The sequence below is a fragment of the Trypanosoma cruzi genome, genomic scaffold (genome assembly GCF_000209065.1).
Source record: "Trypanosoma cruzi strain CL Brener 1047053516621 genomic scaffold, whole genome shotgun sequence".
NCBI lineage: Eukaryota > Euglenozoa > Kinetoplastea > Trypanosomatida > Trypanosomatidae > Trypanosoma > Trypanosoma cruzi.
The window spans coordinates 62164-82013 of NW_001849423.1; the positions used below are offsets into that span (position 1 = coordinate 62164).

The window sequence follows — 19850 nt, forward strand, 5'->3', positions numbered from 1 at the left end:
AGCAAAGAAAACGCGGTAACGGAAAAGGCGAAGTGTCAATGGCACCCCGCGGCGCAAAGCTGCGGTTTTAGCCGGGTCCGCGCTCCCGCCACATTGCCTTCGCAATCGCTTCCCTTGAAAGGCCTTAATGGCTCATGAGGAAGTTGAGAAAAAAAAAGGGGGAATGACAGGAGGACTTCCCCAGGAAATTCGCACTGACAAAAAAATTGTCGCGCCCTCTCGTTCTGGGAGTTATTGGCTTTCGCTCGACCCTCGAATACCCACCTTCACCCAACCAACGCGATAGCAAAACGGAAGGGGAAAAAAAGAAGTATTTATTTTTCCATTCGTCTTCTTCCTGCTCTCGTAAAAAAAAAAAACAAATAAATAAATAAGTTTTTGAAAAACAACAACAACATATATATATATATATTTGCTTGCATTCTTGCTAGATGCCTCGCTAGAACTTGTATTTGTAAAAGCCTTCTCCAGTTTTACGACCGAGTTTCCCTTGAGCAACTTTCTCGTCAATGAGCTTGGAAGGTTTAAACAATGGGTTTTCTGGCTCCTCCTTATGCCATGCGTCTGCGATCAACTTGAGTACGTCAATTCCGATACTGTCAGCCAAGACAAAAGGCCCCATCGGATGTCCACAACCAAGTTTCATCGCCAAATCGACGTCCTCAACGGTCGCATCGCCCCTTTCCACAATCCGACAGGCCTCCAATTCGTATGGAATAAGCAAACGGTTGACAATAAATCCTTTCGTGTCCGTCGCCATCACCGGCTGCTTATTCAACATTTTTGCGTACTCCAGAATCCGATCGAGAGTCGCTTGGGAAGTCTTTGCTGCCTTCACAACCTCCACCAGCTTCATCATTGGCACGGGAGAGAAGAAGTGTAGACCAGCAAAACGATCTGGTCGACCTGTGACTGCTGCTTGCTCTCCCACCGAGAGCGAGGAGGTATTCGTACAAAAAACGCACTCTTTCGGGGCCATGCCATCAACTTTCCTCCAAAGAACCTTCTTCGCGTCAATGTCTTCCAATATAGCCTCCACAATTAAACTCGCATTGGATGCCGCCAATTGCTCGTCTGTCGTAAAAGTTATTCGCGAAACGGTTTCATCCACAAAAGCCTTCATTTTTTGATCGTCGCCAGGATATTGCTTCTTCCCAATACGGGACAAGGAACTCTCGATGGACTTGCGCGAGACACTCAACCGCTCCTGCGATACTTCAACGACGGTGGTAGGAATTCCAGCTTGTGCATTAACCTGGGCAATACCACTTCCCATCGTACCACCACCCCACACAGCCACGGAATTAAAAAACATTCGAGAGGTATGGCGAAACATGTTTTGCTGTAGGAACTCAATAAATTTATGAACCAGCTTGAATAGAAAACGGGAGCAACCACGCATTTCACACAAAAAAAAATATGCAATTTTATATATATATACGCATATTTACGTAAGAACCCAATATATATATATATATATATATATATATATATGCACGTAATCAATAACAAAATCCCACCGCTGTACCAAATAGAAGCATAAGCCTTAGCGAAAGTATTTCTCATATTTTTTTTCGATATCGGATCTCTGCCAGCAGTGCTGCAGAAAAATAAGGCCTAAAAAATCCTTTTTTCGACCCCTTTTTTTTTTGTTTTTTTTTTTTTTTTTTTTTTTTTTTTTGAAAAAAACATTATCTAAGCAGGCTGAACCAATATATCCGAAGCCCCCCAGCGAAAATACCACCCGAGCGCTATCACGGCGATGCAGGCAGCAAGAATTGCTCCAACAAAAAAGCTGGGAATCGCAACACCGGCAATCCCACTCGCGCCCAAAACTTTCCCACCTTTTTCCCCCCCCTTTTCCATGCAAGAAGCTGCGGTACACACACACTGCAATGTCACCGGATCCAGTGTGAAGTCAGAGTCGCAAGACCACGCAGGACACAACTTGCGGTAGGCCATGCAGTGGTTGTTAAGAGGCTTTCCTTCCCGCGTCGGGCATTTCAACAACGCCTTGTAGCGGTCGTTGAGGTAGCAAAGCCCCGCGGGGTCCGTGGGTCTAGTGGAATCCACAAAACGCTTAAAGTCCTGGTAAAGACAGGTATTTTGACTGGCGTTGTAAACATTGCCATTGCTGTCCATGCACCTCAGTTGAAACCCATCCCAGCTGAAACGGTGGTTCGTATCCGGCGTCTGTTCAGGAGAGCCTCGCATCGCCCGTATGCTGTGGGTGTTGGTGGAATCATCGTACAGTAATTCGAATGCATACAGCTGGGCAAAGGGTGGCATCATACTCTCAGGTCCAATATCACCAAGCGTCGCTGCCAGCGGCATGAGGGTTGTGTCGTGGGCGCTGTAATGGTAAAGCTTGTAGTTGGCTTTGCCCTGCATGTGTAGCTCAGCGTTCGCCAGTAACTGTTGCGCCAGGTTCTGGCCCTGGCTACCCATCCTCACGTGCTGCTCGTCCGAGCTGTTGTACGCATATTGAGAGCTGTAATAGAACCGCGAAAAGGATCGCAACCGTTCCAGATTTGCTTTCAATAATTTGAGACTCTCTATCCGCCCATCAGCTTGCAAAGCAGCGCCAATGTCAAACAATACGTACGCACAATCCCACCGGTTTGCCGGATCCGCGCAGTACCCCTCACTGAACGCTTCTTTAGCAATGGCCTGCAGAGTGGAGAAGTCAATGATTTTGTCAACTTCCTTGTTTCCCACATCGCGTTTCCAGGCGTCATCCAGCAAATAAAAAACAGTGGCGAAAGGAGAAAGTCCGCCATTCAAGAGCCAGTCGGTACCGCGAATAACGGTGTGAATAACAGGGAAAGCCGCACTCCTGTTAGGGAAGAGACCGTACAACAAACCCACGGCGCTCTGGAGTGTACGTGGCACATCGGTGGAGCGGGTGTATGAAACTTCGACATCGTAGCTCTCGGAAGGGAAGAATGGATTAGTGGGGTCACTGTTGTACCGTTCCCGCAGGAAAGTCCCGACTTTTATCAACATGTCTTTTCCGTGAGAGTTCAGTTGCCCACACGGAACGTCGCCACATATTTGAGTTTGATTGTGATGCACAAGGGCAGACCGTGAGCCATGGCGATGTACCAATTGCACAAGGCGCAGCGTCACAGCGGCGTTGCCACTGCCAACGTGCACCAACAGCAAAAAAAACAACCACACCGCCACATACCGGGCTCGGAGGTACACCCCTCCTGCTGTCGTTTGGCCCTCCTTTAATAAAAAAAAATACATGTTTATATATAATCGTTAAATTCTAGTACGCTCTCATTGAAAACAAAAATCAAGAAAATGATTTAAAAATGGGGTAGTTCAAAAAGCAGCACTATCACCTATTTAAACCCATCTGGTAATAAATTCTTCAAGAAAACTTTTAATAATAATAAAAACAATAATAACGCTAAAAGAAGACAATATAGGAGGAAAGAGTTCCGCGCAAAAGAATGCGTTGATTTCCATGTTTTTATTTTTGAACAATATTGATTCTTGGAGTTCTTTAAAGGGTCTTCGGACCCGCGGGCGACCTTCAATTAAGTATATTATGAAAATTTTGTTTTGCAGCAGTTGTCAAATGTTATGCATCTTTCTAAGCTTTTCTATCAATCTTGTTGTTTACAGATGAAGTCAGGCCTCTTCTGATTATGGCACCGGACAGTTTACAGAAGAAAGTGTTAATAATCTTCAGACCGTTATGCCGATTAAACGCCATTGCTTGTTTCACAGTCCTCCTTTTCATAGCCACTCAATTCATAGACCATGAGATGGCATAGCTTCGCATCAAGTGCTGCTGTATGCAGTGCCTTTTCTCTTTTTTTAACAAAATGTACATCATTTCTGCTGTCGTTTATAAGCATATATCGTCTATTTTTGTGTGTGCGCGTCGTTAACTGAAAGTTATCCCACTGTAGTACAACTCTCTTTTCTTGGTTCTGCTGACTGAAAGACTCCCAAAATACCTCATGCTCAGAAGCCTCCTTTTCACTGGTTTCATCACATTGCTACGCCTCTAACAATGGTATACAGGATATGCCGTCTGTAACAATAGGCATTTTTCGCCATATCTTTAACTGCATTTTGGAACTGGCTCCAAAAATCTGCCCTAGATGTTGCGTGTTTTTTTTTTTTTTTTGTTTGTTTGTTTTTTTTTTTTTTTTTTTGAGTTTCCTCAAATAAATTCGATGTCCCACTTGCCTGTAAGGCGTGCCCCCAGACCTCATGGTGCTCTGCCGTGCCCCAGCAAGACGCAGCTGGTCCGGGCGCTGGTTGTGATGCCGTCAGCCCCGCGCCAACAACGACAACCCAGTGAGGTAAACATTGCTGGCTCCTGGCTTCCCCCGACAATACGGAGCAATTGACCCTGGCACCACGCTGAGGCAGTCAACAATAAAATTGCCAGGGTGTCGCAGTTGCTTCATCCATCTCTAGCTGACGCATACATGAAACAAAGGAGGGATGCACACAACTGTATGCTATAATTTCTTCAAAGGCTAGGTGATCCATAGAGCTTTTGTCAACTCTTGTGACGCGTTTTAATTGATGAAACAAAACCGTAAGTTACCAATTTTCGTCGGTACCAAGTAGAGCATCAGCAAGAAGCGTTGTAAGAATCTCTATCAACGCGGCATAACACTCCCACCCGGAGCCATAAATAAATCAAAGACGTAATACATACACCTGATCTCCCAAAAAGCCAGCCCCCAGCAAAGCAGCCAGTGCGTCGTGGGCTGAAGACCAAATACTTCTCGACTCCTTCTTAATCTCAGTACACTCTCTCCATCCCTGGTGTCCTCGCTAACATCCAATAACAAGCATATCGACGTAAGAGCATATAGTTCAGTCCTGTATTTGTATTGTGGTAAATGGAAAAGCAAATTCTCACGTCCCTCCTGAGACGCTAAAGCTAGATCAACAATCTGAAAAAACGCTAGAAGATTAGGTGCATAAATGCGCTCCAGACTTTTTTGTGTCGTATTGAAATTAAAAGGTAACATTGGCATGATATTTGCTGAGTTGTTGTCATCATATCCCACCGAGTCAATTTTTATTCATTTATTCCCTTCTTCACACCATGCGGCGCAATCCTCAGAAATCTGTAGAGACCAGCTCAATAATAAATGCCTCAGGATCTTAATCGCGTTCTAACAAACTAAACATCCCCTTGTCGCGGCCATTGTAGGCCTCAGGCATGAGTGTTGCTATCGCCTCCTTCTGAGGCGCGTAATGCCCTTTGAATTTTTTGAAGCGCTCAGTTTTAGACTCATGTTTGTCCGCCATTTAGCTCCCTAAAAATTTTGTTTATTATTATTATTATTATTATTATTATTATTATTATTATTATTATTTCATTTGCTCTCGCTAGCAACTCCGTCCCCCAGACTAGACCCCTTATGTATCGTAACCATTAAAAAGCTAAGAGATGAAGAGATTCATGGAAAATTGAAAAACGTAAAAAAGGAATGAACTCCCTTCCCCAATATATATGTACATATACAAATAAATAACAATAAAACACACAAAAAATAAACAATAAAGAAAAAGCTTTCACGATTATCTGTATAAATCAATCTTCATAGAAAAACTGGTGAACTCAACGTAGCAAAACATCACTAACAATTCTTCCTCGGCACATCATATTGAACAAAATGAGGCCTTAAAAATAAAGAAAACAGACTGCCTTCGGATTCAAAAAATATGCATTGCAGGAAAAGGTAAATTGATTATAGATTCTGAAAAATGAAAGGAAAAGCCGAACTTATCTAGTCCTACTATGAAGAGCAAATTGGCCAAAGCTTTATTCTTATTCATCTCATTATTACCTTACCCAAAATCCAACTATGCTATATTCACGGTAAATAAACATTGTTTTTCTCTCCAATTCAGCATACAGACCTTTCTCGCAGCGATATACAACCTGTACTCCGTTATTATTTTGAAAGAATAAAACGTGAAATATTTGCATGCATTTTTCCCGCAATGATTCAATGTTTTATTATTATTATTATATCAGGGTGTCATACGCGTGATTCGAACATAAATATCGTCCTTAGAAAAATCAATAATAACATAATGATAATAATAATAATAATAATAATAGCAATAAACACAATAAAGAAAAAAGGCAATCATCATGACAGAGCATAGCAAATATCAAATAGATAATAATCAATGCATCCACGTTAGGTTTTCTAATAGTTATATGAACAAATATAGGGTCATTAAATTTGAAACAAAACATGCTAATTATCAAGGTACAAAATATATGTATATATATCCCATCAATCACGGGTTTTCTGTTTCTCATTGTAGACTATATGCATTAACTCTTTTGTTTTTGTTTTTTGATGATTTTTTTGCCGTCACTGTTACACTACATTAGCGCCAAATTCACTATTTCAATACCTAATGGGCTTATAAAACACTCTAATGCATCCGCAAAAAATAAAAAAATAAAAAAAATTAAATGGCAGTCACATTCCTAACCGCTTACATTTTTTATATATAATTCCCAAAAAAAAAACACAAAGGTATGTGTTAATTATATCACATTCATGTGAAAATACATATATACATAACACAAAACAAATAACATATAAGACACAATCACCAACTCCTAATATTTTTTATTGCGGCCACAAAAAATTACTTCAATTTGTTTTAAAGAAATGGCATTGGTACCTTTTACAAGGCCTCTAAGCGGAGCTACGTTTGTGCCCGCAGGTTGGGAATGTATGCCAGTACGGCGATATCCATGCGCGACTCGCTTTTATTGATGAGTCCTGACAGTTTGATACGATAGTAACAGTCGGTGCGACAATGACAAACTTACGCCTGTTTTCGAGATCTGCCAAGCACATGATGGATTCGAGCCTTGCGGAACATATTGCGAATCTACGGGCGCCTCGGATCCCTAATTTCGAGACACAAGCGCTCCTGCCCGCTATGGGGGCAGCCCGGGAGTTGGGGCACCAACAAGGGCTCATCACTGCTGAAAGCAGCGCCTGAATTTTGATTACGCTAACGCCGTCGCGGACGTGCAGAATCGGAATGATCAGCTTAACTCGCAGGCCGAGGAAGCGCATATTAACCTTTCGGTAAGGGAATCCAATATCGCCGGGGCCGGCAACCAGGTCTCAGAACTACAACAGCAGTTGGAGGTCGCTCACGCCCAATTACGGGAACGCGTATTCAACTTGGGAAGGCTCACCGGTCAATTCCAGGAACGGGAGGCACGCCATAATGCACAACAACCCGCGCGGGATGCGGAGACGGCGGGGCGGGACGAGGCCCCCGCTACTCGACACGTTGTCAACGATGGCGTGTCTACACTACCGCATCAAACGGATATCTTGATGGCTGGAGGCGTGCCTAGCAGCGCGGCCCGACACAGTTCGGCGACTTACAGACCCTCTCACGGCAACGTTGGGAGACCACATTTCCACCCTTCCACGCCGTTGCCTTCCCGCACTTCTCCTCTGGACGCCCAATCGCCTATGGAAGAGGACCGCGGCTTCTGCACATTCGACGCCACCACGCGGCCCACGCGTATATGGAATGAGGGCGCCTCCGGAGTCGTTTTCGACCTCCGGTGCGCACACCAATGCTGGCAACAGGACGACGAGCAGGTTAAACTTGCCTTTGAAAATTTGGTCGAGTGGATCGGCGTGCTGGAAGGCGGGCGGGATCCCACCGATCGCTTCATGAATTTGGGGAGGTCCCTACTGAATACATTCCGGATGCAACTCACGATGGCATCCGATCCCGGCATCCGGCTTTCCAAACTGCGCGCCCGTCTTTACACCGCTGCTCACCAGACGGACACCCATGCGAAGGCAGTCCAGCCTCTCGTCGATCGGCAAGAAACCCAACGCACTTTGCGATGCCAACGATGTCATACCTATGGACACGAGGCGTCTACATGCAACGTGCGCGGCAGAGGGAATTGCTCGCGGCGCCGATGGCCGTCAAAAAACGGCAGTGGGGCTACCGCACGCCGCCCACGAAGGCGGACAACGGCAGCCACATACAATCCACCACCTCCGGCTATTACGCACAGAAGTCGCACCGCACCGCCGATGTTCCATCCGATCTTTCAAATTGCCCAACGCAATCGACGAGAAGGGCAATGGAGCTTATCCGTAAACGACGCTCGATTGTGGTACGACGAAACACCGACACCCCCGCTTTGGGCCAATATGAGGAGCGCGAACGAGGTGGCTCGATAAATGTGTGTGCCGTCAAGGTGGGAGCAGAGAATGTCCCTAGCGGGGCAATTCACAACCTTTTGCAGCACGCACGAACAGCCGACGAACGAGGAGAGCCGCGCGGCCTTTTGATGGCAACATTAGATGTGGCGCCATGGACTCGACTACAGTACGCCAGGATGCTGCGGTCCATGTCGGAAATGAATCGAACCCCGCTGGGCATGATGATTCTGGGGTTACAAAAAAATGCGGCGCGATGGGAGACGAAACAGGCGCGCCCCTTAACAGAGGAAGAGATGAATCAAGTTATCCGCAGCCGAACCGATTGGAGGGAACGTGTTGTTTTTCGACTTGCGTGGATAACGGCGAGTCGTTTGTTTGAGATTGCATCCTTGACACCCAACAATTTTACACTGGAGCCGGACGGGACCTTAATTTTGGATTGGTCCGTGGCGCCGAAGACGGCGAGGGCGGATCCCCACCGCGCCTCGCGGTCCGTGAGGATACGAGGGCAGGACGCGTTCGACACTATAAAGCTATGCAGGACGCTTCAAGAAAACGAAAAGCTCACGAATTTTACGGCTTCCAAAGTCGAACGAGCTCTGGCTCCTTGGGGTGCCACGGCGCGTTCCATAAAACGGGGTGCGTTGCGGCACGCTGCTGAAATCGTGGGGAAACACAATTTGGACCCACACGTGATCTCGCAGTTGGCGAGGCACGTCAATCCGTTCGACCTTCCCCAGAATACTGTTCGATATTTGTGGAAGTACACCACAATGCTGACCCAGTTGTCGTCACTGGTCGCATTGATGTGAAGGGAGAGACTGCGGAAGGGCAGGAACCGTGGTTGAGAGCAGAGGAACGTTTTTCCATGATTTTAATCACAATCATGCTGCTACAATAACAAGAAGCGCGAAAAGGACGCGTCTGACCACTGCACGAGGTGAACACGCTATCCCGTTACAGCGAGTCAACGTGCCCGTATTGAATACCAAAGTGGATCATGAGTCGGTTGAACCCGACTACCTTGGAGAGGCTCATGCAAGTTTGTGGACTCGTCGGGCGGTCCCCTTTCCCTCCGTCTTCCTCCGGTAAAGCACGCGAAACGTTCACGGAGGATTCCAGTTGCTGACGTGCGATGATTAAGGCGGAATAATCGAGGACGCTTTGTCCACAATAACAAGTGGATGGATAATAACTTTTTCGGTTGTGGAGGAGAAAACCGCCGGTTCACGACGACGATGGATCGCGTGGCCACGCGACAAGAACAGAGACGACCCTTATGAGGCGAATGTTCCTCTTTTACACATTTCCCATTATTTGCCACCTGTGATGGCTGAGGCCGCTTCCTGCCTGGATTTAAAGGCATCCTTTTCTCCTGTCTTTACCGCGGGAGACTCGGCATCTCTTTTGATGCCGCGTGGAGGACGGCACGCTGCTGGAGCTGACACGGCTCCCTATGGGATACAAGGTCAGCCCAGAAATTCTCCAGATGATTACTTCAGCAATTGCGGGGGTGACGACGGTGGTTCACCCCCTCTGGGCTGCACCTCCATTGGTGCGTGTCGACGTATGGATCGATAATATACGCAGCGCCGTGTCGAAGAGCGATGCGACATTGTGGGAAGCCCAAGTGCTTCGTAATCCGGACAGCTGTCACGCATCCATGGGGGAGGAACGCGAATCGGGCGCCACGCAGTACGCCTTTCTGTGGGTGCAGTTTGGTCACACACTCCAGACGGTATCCCTGAGTGACAGGTTTTTCGGGTCTGTATGCGCCATGCCGGCACTCAATTCTTTAACCATCGCGGAAATGGAGGTTACGGCGTCACGCTTTTTGTATGCGGCTGCCATTTAGTGCACGCGTTTATGTGACTACTACTTTTTCATCAAGGCAGTGCGACGGCGATTATCCGCGCTTCACCGGGGGATTGTGCTGGAGACATCCCCGACGAAAATTCCGCTGTCAGCGGTTGGTTCGGGCGAGAGATTGCGACACATGATTGAGAATAATTGTGGTTGAATCATCAAGCCCACCGAAAAGGAATGCGCCGCCAGCGTCGCGGACGCGTCGCTCCATGGATGGGGCGCCGTTTTTATTCCAGACCCCGGCGACGCTAAAATTGCCGAGGGAAAGCGGGGAAGGAAGCCTTTTCTCATCATGCAGACCGAGGCGCGCGCGGTACGCTTGGCCTTATCGGCCTTTTTCCGCCATCCACCATGGACTTTTGGGTGGACAATACTTCGCTGCAGGGAGCGGCGAATAAAGGCAGCTCAAAGACACACGCCATGATTTGGAAGCTGCAACGGATATATGTGTTTTTGGTTCACGCGGAATACAGGCATCCTTTGCCTACGTTCGGCCTGCGGAAAACCGCGCAGAAGGCATATGACGCGGTTGTGTTTTTTTGCACTTCAGCAATTGGCGAAGGGGAGCGGCGGCGTCTTTTGGCTGGAGGACCCCAAAGTCTGCCGCTTTTTTTGTTTTGTTATACTTCGTGGCCGCTGTTCGTTAATAGCCCGAGGGCTGTGTGTGGAAACGTGGCCGGTTTTTCCGTCTTGAACGGCACTGTCGTGCGAGAGGGCGTGTCCTCCGATAGTCGGGCGCTCAGTTGTCGAGAGCGGGGGCATCCCCACAGCGTGTGCGGCAGGGCCTCCCGTGGGCCGTCGGGGCTCAGCGGCTTTTTGGGGTTGCGGTAGAGGAGTGGCTGAAGGGCTGTGGCTGTCATTGGAGCTTGCAGAGGTGCGTTGTCCGTTTTTTGTTCGTTGATACGCTCGGCATTTTTTTGGTGATCTGCGCGAGAGGCGCTTGTTGGGAGGGCCCGTGGAGCTGTCGCAGAATCCGCATGTGAGTCCTTTCTCAACCGGGCGGAGTGCTGGGGTGAATGCGTCGGGCGTGTGCCTTCATATTCTGCACGGGCGAGAAGACTCTGCCACAGATTTGGCAGAACGGCGACAAGCTGCTGCTCTTCGTTCGACGAGAAGGCGCAGTCGACACGACAGGCGGAGGTTCCGGAGGATGTCGGGGTGGATCCGTCCCTTCATTGTGGTAGGGGCGGCGCTACCGAAACAGAGGGCCGCTTGTGATCTGCAGGGCGCTTGCGATTCTACCGAAGAGTGGGCAGGAGCAGCATCGTGCCTGTGCGCGGAGGCGCCACTCTGGGCACAACGTTTGGCCGGGCACCAGGGATGTGTTTTTTGTTGCACCGACGAACGCCTGGAGTGCGGTGTGTGCGCCTTCCTCTTCCTCCTGGGCCCCCTTCCAGTACAGTCGCCTGACTGCAGTGTGGAAGTCCACGTGCCAGATTGGGACGCCCCTTGCGGGAGGTATCGCGCAATCGTGGCTTCTTAGTCAGCGGCCTCATCGCGTGGAATACCGCATTGTGATGGGGAGAATATAAAGCCTACGTGGTGGCCTCGCTTCACCAAGGAAAGCAAGATAATTCAAATCGCTTCAGTGGCACAGTCTCGCGCGGCCAACGGGCCGACGCGGAGCGCCTCAATTAACGAAAGGGAGTCCGTCGCCACCAGTATTCGTGTGGGCGATTGGGATTTTTCCAGACAAGAAAGTATGAGACGTCTAAACCAATTTTCAATGGCAAGGCACTCGGCTCTCTATGAGCATGCGAGCCTTCCAGCCGCTGCACGATGGGCCTCCACAGGGACATCAATTGTCTTTGTGGAGCCGCATAATAGCGCAGCGGATCCGGATGCGAGTTCAGCGAGAGATGAAGAAGCGACCGTCCATAATTCAAAATCGTAATCTCCCAGGGAAATAAAAATAATCAAAAGCCGTGTGCTTGACATCGTCAGAGGCGTCTTTGGCAAAGCGTGGCTGGTAAAAATACACTTTGTTGCAACTCATTGTGCCAGGGAAAAATTCGATGTTGAATAGAAGGAGCACGATTGTGGTTGTGGGGTATCCCAATAATGTTACAGACGCGGCGTGATTCAGTAATAACGGCATCTTTCGGAAGCGGGGTCGATGTCGCCGCTTTCCCATGCATGGAAGGCGACATAGGTTCCGAGTAGATAAGGGAACGCAAATCCCCGTGGTCGTGGAGGCGTGTATAGCGTTTGCGTTGCGTGATTGCACGGAGCCAAAGTATCTTCCGGAGCGGGAGAAGATTGGATTCCAAGTAGAAAGACGTATTTTCTCTATGTGTGCTTGGGCCAAGGGACGCTTTACTACTTCCGCGATACCGTGCCGCCGTATTGCGGAGGCAGGTGGGAGCGAGGTACGGGAAAATTGCCCCACCGTTATGAAATAGCACACTATAAACGTATGCGACCAAAAAGGATCGCATGGTGTGATGGGACGCGCCCGCCTCTGCGGCCAGACGCGGCTGATGGCGGCGTGGCACGATCTGCCTTGCAGCGGCGGTGGCGTGCACACCAAAATTGAGGGCCCGATCAATCGCATTTCCGGGCAGACGCACCGGGTGGGACCTCCAGCCTGGGTTTCCATCGCCCAGACGACGGTCCGCGGTGTCCTCGTCAGACCGCCGGTGTGGGGACTCGCAGAATAGAGCGGCTCGCTCCTGTCCGCGCTGATCTTCAGGTTGTGCTCGGTAGCCCATGTCGTTATAAGTGACAGTGCCGGTCGCATTGCCGCAGCACATGCGTGGATTTCCGCACCTGAGGCAACAAGTACGAGGCCGTCAGCGCACATGAATGCGGAGGCAGAGTAGATGTTGCCCAGGCGGCGCAGCAGGTCATCCACATGGTGGAGGAAGAGTTGGGGTCCCGGGACGCTGCCTTGCGGTACTCCAGTTGGGGTGGGTTGTTTCCGAGAGTGCCGTTCGCGAGCGCATACCTTAAAATGGCGGCCCCGCAGCTAGTTGTGCAGCCAGTGTTCGGTTCGGGGCCAAGGCGCGGAAGTCCGTCAAGCATGCAGAATAATTTCCCATGGCCAATGGTGTCGAACACAGTCGAAAAATCAACCAAGACCACGAGCGAGCGATGGCGACGAGGGTGTCGTGTGGGGGCGCCGCCTCCAGGGCGCGCATACTCCACGCTGCTGAACTCATTCAATCCACGAGTAATTTATCGATAACAAGTTTCACCACGTCCGACGTAGAACGCGAAGGTGCAAATCCAAATTGACGTGGGTGGTGTGGCAATAACGCTGACAGACGGCGGTGAATCATTCTTTCGGTTAATTGTAGTAAAGCAGAGAGTGATTTGATAGGTCTGCAACTCTCTGGGTGGCATGGGTTCTTTCCCAGGGTTGGAAATGCGAATATTGTCCTCGATTCTTCAAGGAGCCAGGCAGGCTGCCATTTGTGAAGGAGTTGTGGCGCATCGTTATAAGTCTGCTGCGCAACGGGCCCGAGACGGTGCAGAAATTCGTTCAACATTTTGTCGGGGCCAGGGGCCGAGCCGAGCGAGGAGTCACGAATGGCCACGTCAAGTTCATACGGCGCGAAGGGCCGATCCATTTTCCAGCCACCAGGGAGCAAGGGAGCGCGGCGTGCAGGAGCAGTATAGGGTAAAGTGGCGCGTGAAGCTCGTACAAAATGAAGGACGAGCAGGTTTGCCTGTTGCCGAGGCGGGGCGCAAACGCGGCCAAGATCAGTGCGGAGCACATCCGATTCCAGAGGATAAGGATGCGGCGCCGCCATACCGCGAAGGCATCGCCAGCTTGGACTGGATGAAGCTCAAAGTTTTTTCGCGCGAGCTCCCAGAAGCAAAGCGAAGCCACGGCGTAAGGCTTGATTTCGTTCCTCCCTTTTTTTGGATGAATTCGGCTCGAAGCAGGCTGTCTCCAGGTGAGGCAATGTGTGTGCTTCGTGTGCTGCTTCTGCAGCGGACTCGGCTTGTTCCATTTCGTGTGTCCATATCTTTTTTGGAGCTGCCACGGCTGCCGCGGGTATGGCGCTCAGCTGCTCGTAAGATACCCCTGCGGATTTCCAACCGTGTGGACGCGGTGGCAAGAAGTTTTTCACACAACGAGGTGAAAGCAGGCCAATTCGCTTTTTGCAGAGCAAAGGTGGCTTTCTTCCGTTGAGGCAGCGTGTTGGCTAGTCGCGGAATGCCCTCATCCATCCCTGCCGAGTAAGGTATTCAACAGTGGTCCGAATCCATGGAGGGAACGGATTTCCAGCTAGAGACGCGTAGTGCGCGATACGCATTCACTTCGGGGGACGAGACATTACGATTTGCGATCCGTTTTGCCTGCGCCAGGTCATTTGCCAGCTCAAACTTCATATCAATTAAAATGGCGGCAAACTTCTCTCCTCCAGTCGTTGTTGGTATATGACCGTCCCAGAGCTCATGATGTAAATTCAATTCACCCGCGATAATAGCTGCGGGGCCTAAGCGACGGACGATATTAATAAATGCGAATTCTTGAACAGTTGCTGGAGGAGGATTGTAGAGATTCGCCACGCAAATGCCGGGACAGCCCGGTGGAAATACACGGACAGCAATGATCTTCAGGAGATCAGTGCCAGGGAGCGTCAGGCGCTCGCACGGTAAAGAGTGGCGCACCAGAATGGCAACGCCACCACCGCGCCCAGTGCGGCCTGGTGGAAATCATTACGTCCAGAGCATTTTGTCGCTACGTTGCTGCGGTTACTTATTTCCTGGAGAAGAACGATGTCAGGTGGATGCTGCTCCAGTCGCGCAGCAAATGCAACCCTTTTTACGGGCGAGAGATGCCTGCAATGCTAAGCTCCCAGAGAGCGATGAAGCCATCCTCCTCGGTGCCAGGGTTCTTGTGGACACCACCGCAGCGTGTGATATCAACGGCGTGACCGCAGCGAAACGGTCGTGCAGTTTTGTCCGACAGTCTGCAGGCAGACCGCTTCACCTCCCCGCACCGAGCATGGCGCGGAACCTTCTCGAGGGGTGAAGTCACCTTGCTCTCCGTCGTGCTCGCAGCAACGCCCTGCTACACAGTTGATATACGCAACCAGAGCCCCAGCACCGCGACAAGGTGCGGCGTCATTGCTGGAGGGATAGGAAAAGCCGCAGCACCACCTGCTGTCATCCGGAATTTTTGTCGACGTCTTGATGCGGACGGACGCCCATTGGTTATTCAAAAAGAGGCCGTACTCCTGCGACGCATCCTGCGCTGTGAGAAGCACATCCCTCACCCCAACCGGAGTCGCCCACGCGCCGTCGGTACGCACCACATCGTCAAGAAAAAAGCAGGGATGCGTCAGGGTGACAGCAAAGTATCCGCTGGAAAGACACATCAAAAAAATCATCGCAATTAGAACAAGCAGCGCTGCAAGCCACGGGTTAAAGTGGACCAACTAACGCATGGCACACGTGAAAAAAACTTAATGGCCTCACAAGAATAAGAAGCACTGACAATTTCTCAGCAAGAATAAAAAACAATATGGGAATAACAAAGAAAGATTAAACTGTCCGTAGTCAAAGCATACCGCCAATCAAAAAAGTGTAATGGATGCACTCGACTAAAACACAAGCAAAGACTCAAAAACAATAAAGTAAAAAACAAAAAGCCGAAGCGTGGGACGACCAGCGCACACACTCTCATTGCTCCCGTAAAGCAAAACACACACACAGGGAGAGAGAGAGAGGTCGCCCACTCAATGCAATAAAAACAAAACAGAAACAGTTACGGTGCTCCGCCCATGCAGCCAGGCAGGACGGCAGCGGTGCGTGTGCTGCAAAAGAGAGCACCAACGGGCCTGCATGGGTGTGCATGCAATATATACAATGGGCACATTATGTGTGTGCTTCGTGGGATGAGGTGAGGGCGAGAGTCCATGCAAGGGGACACACACAGAGAGTGGGTGAAAGACGAGTGTGTGTGCGGGCGGTGCATGGCGCTCTCTCACTCACTCTCACGCGGCCACCAGCGCAGCCGCAGCAGCACACACAACAAGAAGAAGAAATGAAAGAGGGGAAGTGGTGTGGGAGACCGCGGTGCTGCTGTCACTGCCGCCATTCGTCGCAGTATCATTTCTTTGGGTTATGGTGGCTGTTTTTACTGTTTGTTGTGCTCTCTCACTGGGTGTAGAAGCAACGTTTTTATTATCGGCTTTGTGGTCGCTTGTTTCTTTGGGGCTAGGTCGTTGAGAATTGTCATTATTCTCATCCACCGTACTCTGGGCATCGTCGCTGTCATTTTTAGAGATGGATGATGATGTTTTTTCCGCAAGGCTGCCGTCATCGGTAATCTCCAACAGATTCGATGTGTCGCTCTCTTGATTTTGTTGCTGTGTCTCAGCATCTCCTGAAGGCTGTATCAGTGTTTCGGGCGCCGTTTCGTTTTGTGACTGTGAGTTGTCGTTCGTTTGTTCAGTTGGATCTCGTGAGAGATTTCGTGTTGGTGAGCTTTCTCCTGTTGCTGGAAGTTTCGCTTCTGGTGATGCTGTTGGCGGTGATACTTCCGGCGTTGGTTGTGGTGGCGTTGGTAAATTTACTTGCGGGGTGCTCTCAATTGAAGAAACGGTGGAAGGTTTTTCCTCCTTCATGGCACGCTTATCTTTATTGTTTTCATTGGCATTCACACCAGTGACTTGACTGTTGGATTTTTCTTGTGGATTAGCAACTTGGCGTCCTGCTTCGGGTTTGGGTCCCTCCTCCAATACCTTCACGCTGGGCGGTGTGGTGCTTGAAGGCGTTTTGATTCCACCTGGCTGCTTAATTGTTGTTTGGGGTTCCCTGCTCGGAGTGGATGTCTTACCTCCGGAGAGCTTTAAACCTTCAGTGCCTTCAGGAGGTGGAGGTGGGGGTGGACCACCAGAAGGAGCAGCATTTGAAGGATCATCTCCAAGTTGACTGCCACCACCTGAGCCGGGAGTCCCCGAATTAGAAACTCCACTTTTTCCACCACCACCACCTCCTCCAGAGCTGTCACCGGTACCGGAAGGTCCAATTGAATTTAAATCTTTCTCTTCTCCTTCTTCAGAAACATCAGCCTGTAAGGCGGTGATGGGCAATGCTGACCGAAAAGGCAGCTTCGGCGCGGCTTTATCACATCCGCTCGGCGTATTCAATGTTTTCCTTCCCAACACTTCCGACGCCATGCAATCACCCACTGCGTTGTTGTCGATACCCCCCGCATAAACCCCGCCGGCACCGCACCACAGCACGCAGAGGGCACACACCAGCAGCACACGGCCAGTCATCATCATCGCCATCATCACTCCTGTCACTTGCGTGCAGCCTTCAGCACAAAATAACTCCCCGTCAACGCAGAGCGGAAGCAAAAAGAGAGACATGTCATACAGCCACGCACCGTCCCTTCCAGCAATGAGATTCACACACCGCCAACACAACAATTAGGTGGATGCCGCTCAACAACAACAGCAACAACAATCAAAAAAAGGAGCTCTCTTCGCCCGTCCACCGTTCCTCAAACCCCCACAGTCACTATTACTGTTATTCCCTCTCCTCAGTCTCTCACATGCACGCCACGCTCACTCCAACACGCGCCCCTCCAGCACAGACCTCGGGATCGTCGGGCCCTCCCAGCACACGCAGTCCGTCATGCGCTCCCGCTGCGCCGCAACGTCCGCCACCTCCTCCCTCAGTCCAGCAGCTCCGTGTACTCCGCGTCCCTCACAATCCCCGGCATGCCCCGGCCGCGGAACACACACAGCGCCACAATGTCGTGCCGCCTCTCCTCCACAATCATGAGCGCAACGCTCAACGCGTACTGGCGCACGTGCTCCATGCGCTGCAACCACATGCCGGTCAGGTTTCCGTCATGCAATGTATCTTGTTGTCCTCCTTGTGCTTGTGGCAGCACCACAACTTAGTGTGGCCGGCGGCGTCTCAGTGCTGGAAGAAGTACGGCGCAGCAACCGTGCGGGTGTACGTGTGGCCGTACTCGCGCCTCATCGCGTCCAGCAACAACAGGCTCGGCGGCAGCTCGTCGAGCGGATTCGGGCTTCTTCTCCTCCCTCAGCGCCTCGTCTTTCTCCGCACCGTCAGCGGCCGCTGCCGTAGACCACGCTCCTGCTGCAATCACTCCCACAGAGACAGAAAAGAGTGTGTGGATGTGTGTCGAGAGCACAGCCACTGTCATCGCCAGAGAAGGCTATCGTGGCACCGTCCGTCACGCGTCAGCACACACCGAGCGACGCCCGCAACTAGCAGAGCAAAAACACAGAGGGGAGAGAAGAATGACCTCAAGAGCAGGCAACAAATTCACGCATGGCGGGCATCGTGCAGCCGTGTCAGACGGCCTCCAGCAGAATGCAAAGAGCGTCTCACACGCATCCATCCAATGACACCGTGAATCCCACCGCTGGCAGACACGCGGCGGCCTCGCCATGTCAGCACGGGACGCAAGCCAAAGCATCTCCATCACCAAGAGCATTCCCGCAGAGCACTGTGCAACTACTTTTGTGTGTGTGTGTGCTGGAGGAGCAGAAGAGAAGAGGAGCACAGGGAGGCACATCAGCACAGCAAGAGGCACAGCTGGATGGCAGCGATACATGCGGTACGGCCCCGACATCAACAATAATGCACGGTGGCAGCACACCCACATCCACAAAAAAACAAAAACAAAACGAAAGAAAAACACGGCGGCAGGGTGTGGCTGTGTGTGTGGCGCTGCGGGTGTCTGCCCGCCCTGGCCGCAAAGAAAAAAAAAAACAAGAGTGGAAGAAATGTGTGCTCCGCCCCACAGGCCCTCGTCGCACGCCCACACGTCACGGCTCCCTCAGCGCGCCGTTCGTCGCGGCCCCTCCTCATGCGTGCAGCAGGCGAGGCGCACAGGGCCGTCGTCATGAGCGTGTCGGTGGGTGTGCGAGTGGAGCAGTTGGGCGGGAAACACACGGCACCCCTCACAGGAAGAGTGCAGCAGAAAACAATTGAAAAAGGGAATGAGAGATAAAAAATTAAAACAGCAAAACAGAAATATTAAAAAACTAAAAAATGAAAAAGAAAAAAAAACGCAAAAAAAAAGTTTAAAAATTACGCACAGAAAATAAAAAGAAAAAAGAAAAAAAAAGTAGTAAACAGGAAATTAAATTTAAAATAAGCAAAAAAGGGGAAAAATTATTTGAAGAGCAAAATTAGTTCTTGGACGCAATTCGGTGGTGGGGAGGTCGCAATTGTCCCACGCAACAGCCAGTCACTCCTCACAGAGCCGCAAACCCCCACAGTCCCAACAGCAGAAGCAGCAGCGATAGCAGCAGTCCGCTCCCACGCATTTTGCCAGCATCGGTGTTATTCCCCTGCGACACATTTCCGAGGCTGCTGCTGAGTGCTGTAGCATCTATTTCCCTGACCTGTGTATTAACCTCCTCCTCCTGCCCATTCGTTCCTCCTTTTCTTGTCTCCATCGTTGGCTCGCCATCAGCAGTAGAACCGCCACCCACAGTTGGATTTCCATCGGGAGATGTCCCTGACGTCACCTGCAATACGGACTCCTCTTCGGCTGAGGAAGTACTGACAGTGGACACCGCTGGTGCGGATGCACCGCCACTGCCCGCACCACTGCTCCCCATCGACTGTCCCTGTTCCGTCAGCTGTGTTCCGGCAGGAGTGGACGAAGTTTCGGTTTGCTGAGCACTCGGGCTCACCGGAGGGATGGGAGGTATAATGGAATCAGAAGAATCTGGTGAAGGCTTCGACGGATTCTCTTCCAAAGGTGGAGTGGAGTCTTTATTCGGGTTGAAGGCGCCAATCTCTTCAGAG

The 19850-nt window shown here is 50.5% G+C and overlaps 3 protein-coding genes and 1 pseudogene across 3 annotated transcripts, besides 19 other annotated features; all 4 read right to left on the reverse strand.

Annotated features, from left to right (window-relative positions):
• Positions 1-7443: part of a sequence feature (heterozygous, Esmeraldo-like haplotype) that runs on past the window's edge.
• Positions 347-374: a sequence feature (AT_rich).
• Positions 440-1402, reverse strand: Tc00.1047053510105.240 (short chain 3-hydroxyacyl-coa dehydrogenase, putative; the record flags this gene model as incomplete). Its single annotated transcript, XM_814807.1, has 1 exon — positions 440-1402. The coding sequence occupies one exon, from the start codon at positions 1400-1402 to the stop codon at positions 440-442; it is 963 nt and encodes a 320-aa protein (XP_819900.1).
• Positions 1463-1494: a microsatellite.
• Positions 1642-1681: a microsatellite.
• Tc00.1047053510105.250 (membrane-bound acid phosphatase 2, putative) lies at positions 1696-3252 on the reverse strand (the record flags this gene model as incomplete). The annotated part of the gene is made up of 1 exon (XM_814808.1): positions 1696-3252. One exon carries the CDS (start codon positions 3250-3252, stop codon positions 1696-1698), a length of 1557 nt encoding a protein of 518 aa, XP_819901.1.
• Positions 4132-4175: a microsatellite.
• Positions 5314-5360: a microsatellite.
• Positions 6073-6118: a microsatellite.
• Positions 6452-6480: a sequence feature (AT_rich).
• Positions 6627-10697: a mobile genetic element.
• Positions 7444-15793: a sequence feature (areas not merged during assembly with more than two copies in the genome that could not be assigned to a particular haplotype).
• Positions 10655-10697: a mobile genetic element.
• Positions 10817-14756: a mobile genetic element.
• Positions 15794-16143: a sequence feature (heterozygous, non-Esmeraldo-like haplotype).
• Tc00.1047053510105.310 (mucin-associated surface protein (MASP), putative) lies at positions 16040-17344 on the reverse strand (the record flags this gene model as incomplete). The annotated part of the gene is made up of 1 exon (XM_814809.1): positions 16040-17344. One exon carries the CDS (start codon positions 17342-17344, stop codon positions 16040-16042), a length of 1305 nt encoding a protein of 434 aa, XP_819902.1.
• Positions 16144-16548: a sequence feature (areas merged during assembly that could not be assigned to a particular haplotype. This can correspond to areas where the two haplotypes were merged or to regions with more than two copies in the genome that were merged during assembly.).
• Positions 16549-17549: a sequence feature (haploid, Esmeraldo-like haplotype).
• Positions 17550-18951: a sequence feature (heterozygous, Esmeraldo-like haplotype).
• Tc00.1047053510105.322 lies at positions 17621-18232 on the reverse strand (annotated as a pseudogene).
• Positions 18952-19789: a sequence feature (areas merged during assembly that could not be assigned to a particular haplotype. This can correspond to areas where the two haplotypes were merged or to regions with more than two copies in the genome that were merged during assembly.).
• Positions 19025-19208: a sequence feature (A-rich).
• Positions 19790-19850: a sequence feature (heterozygous, Esmeraldo-like haplotype).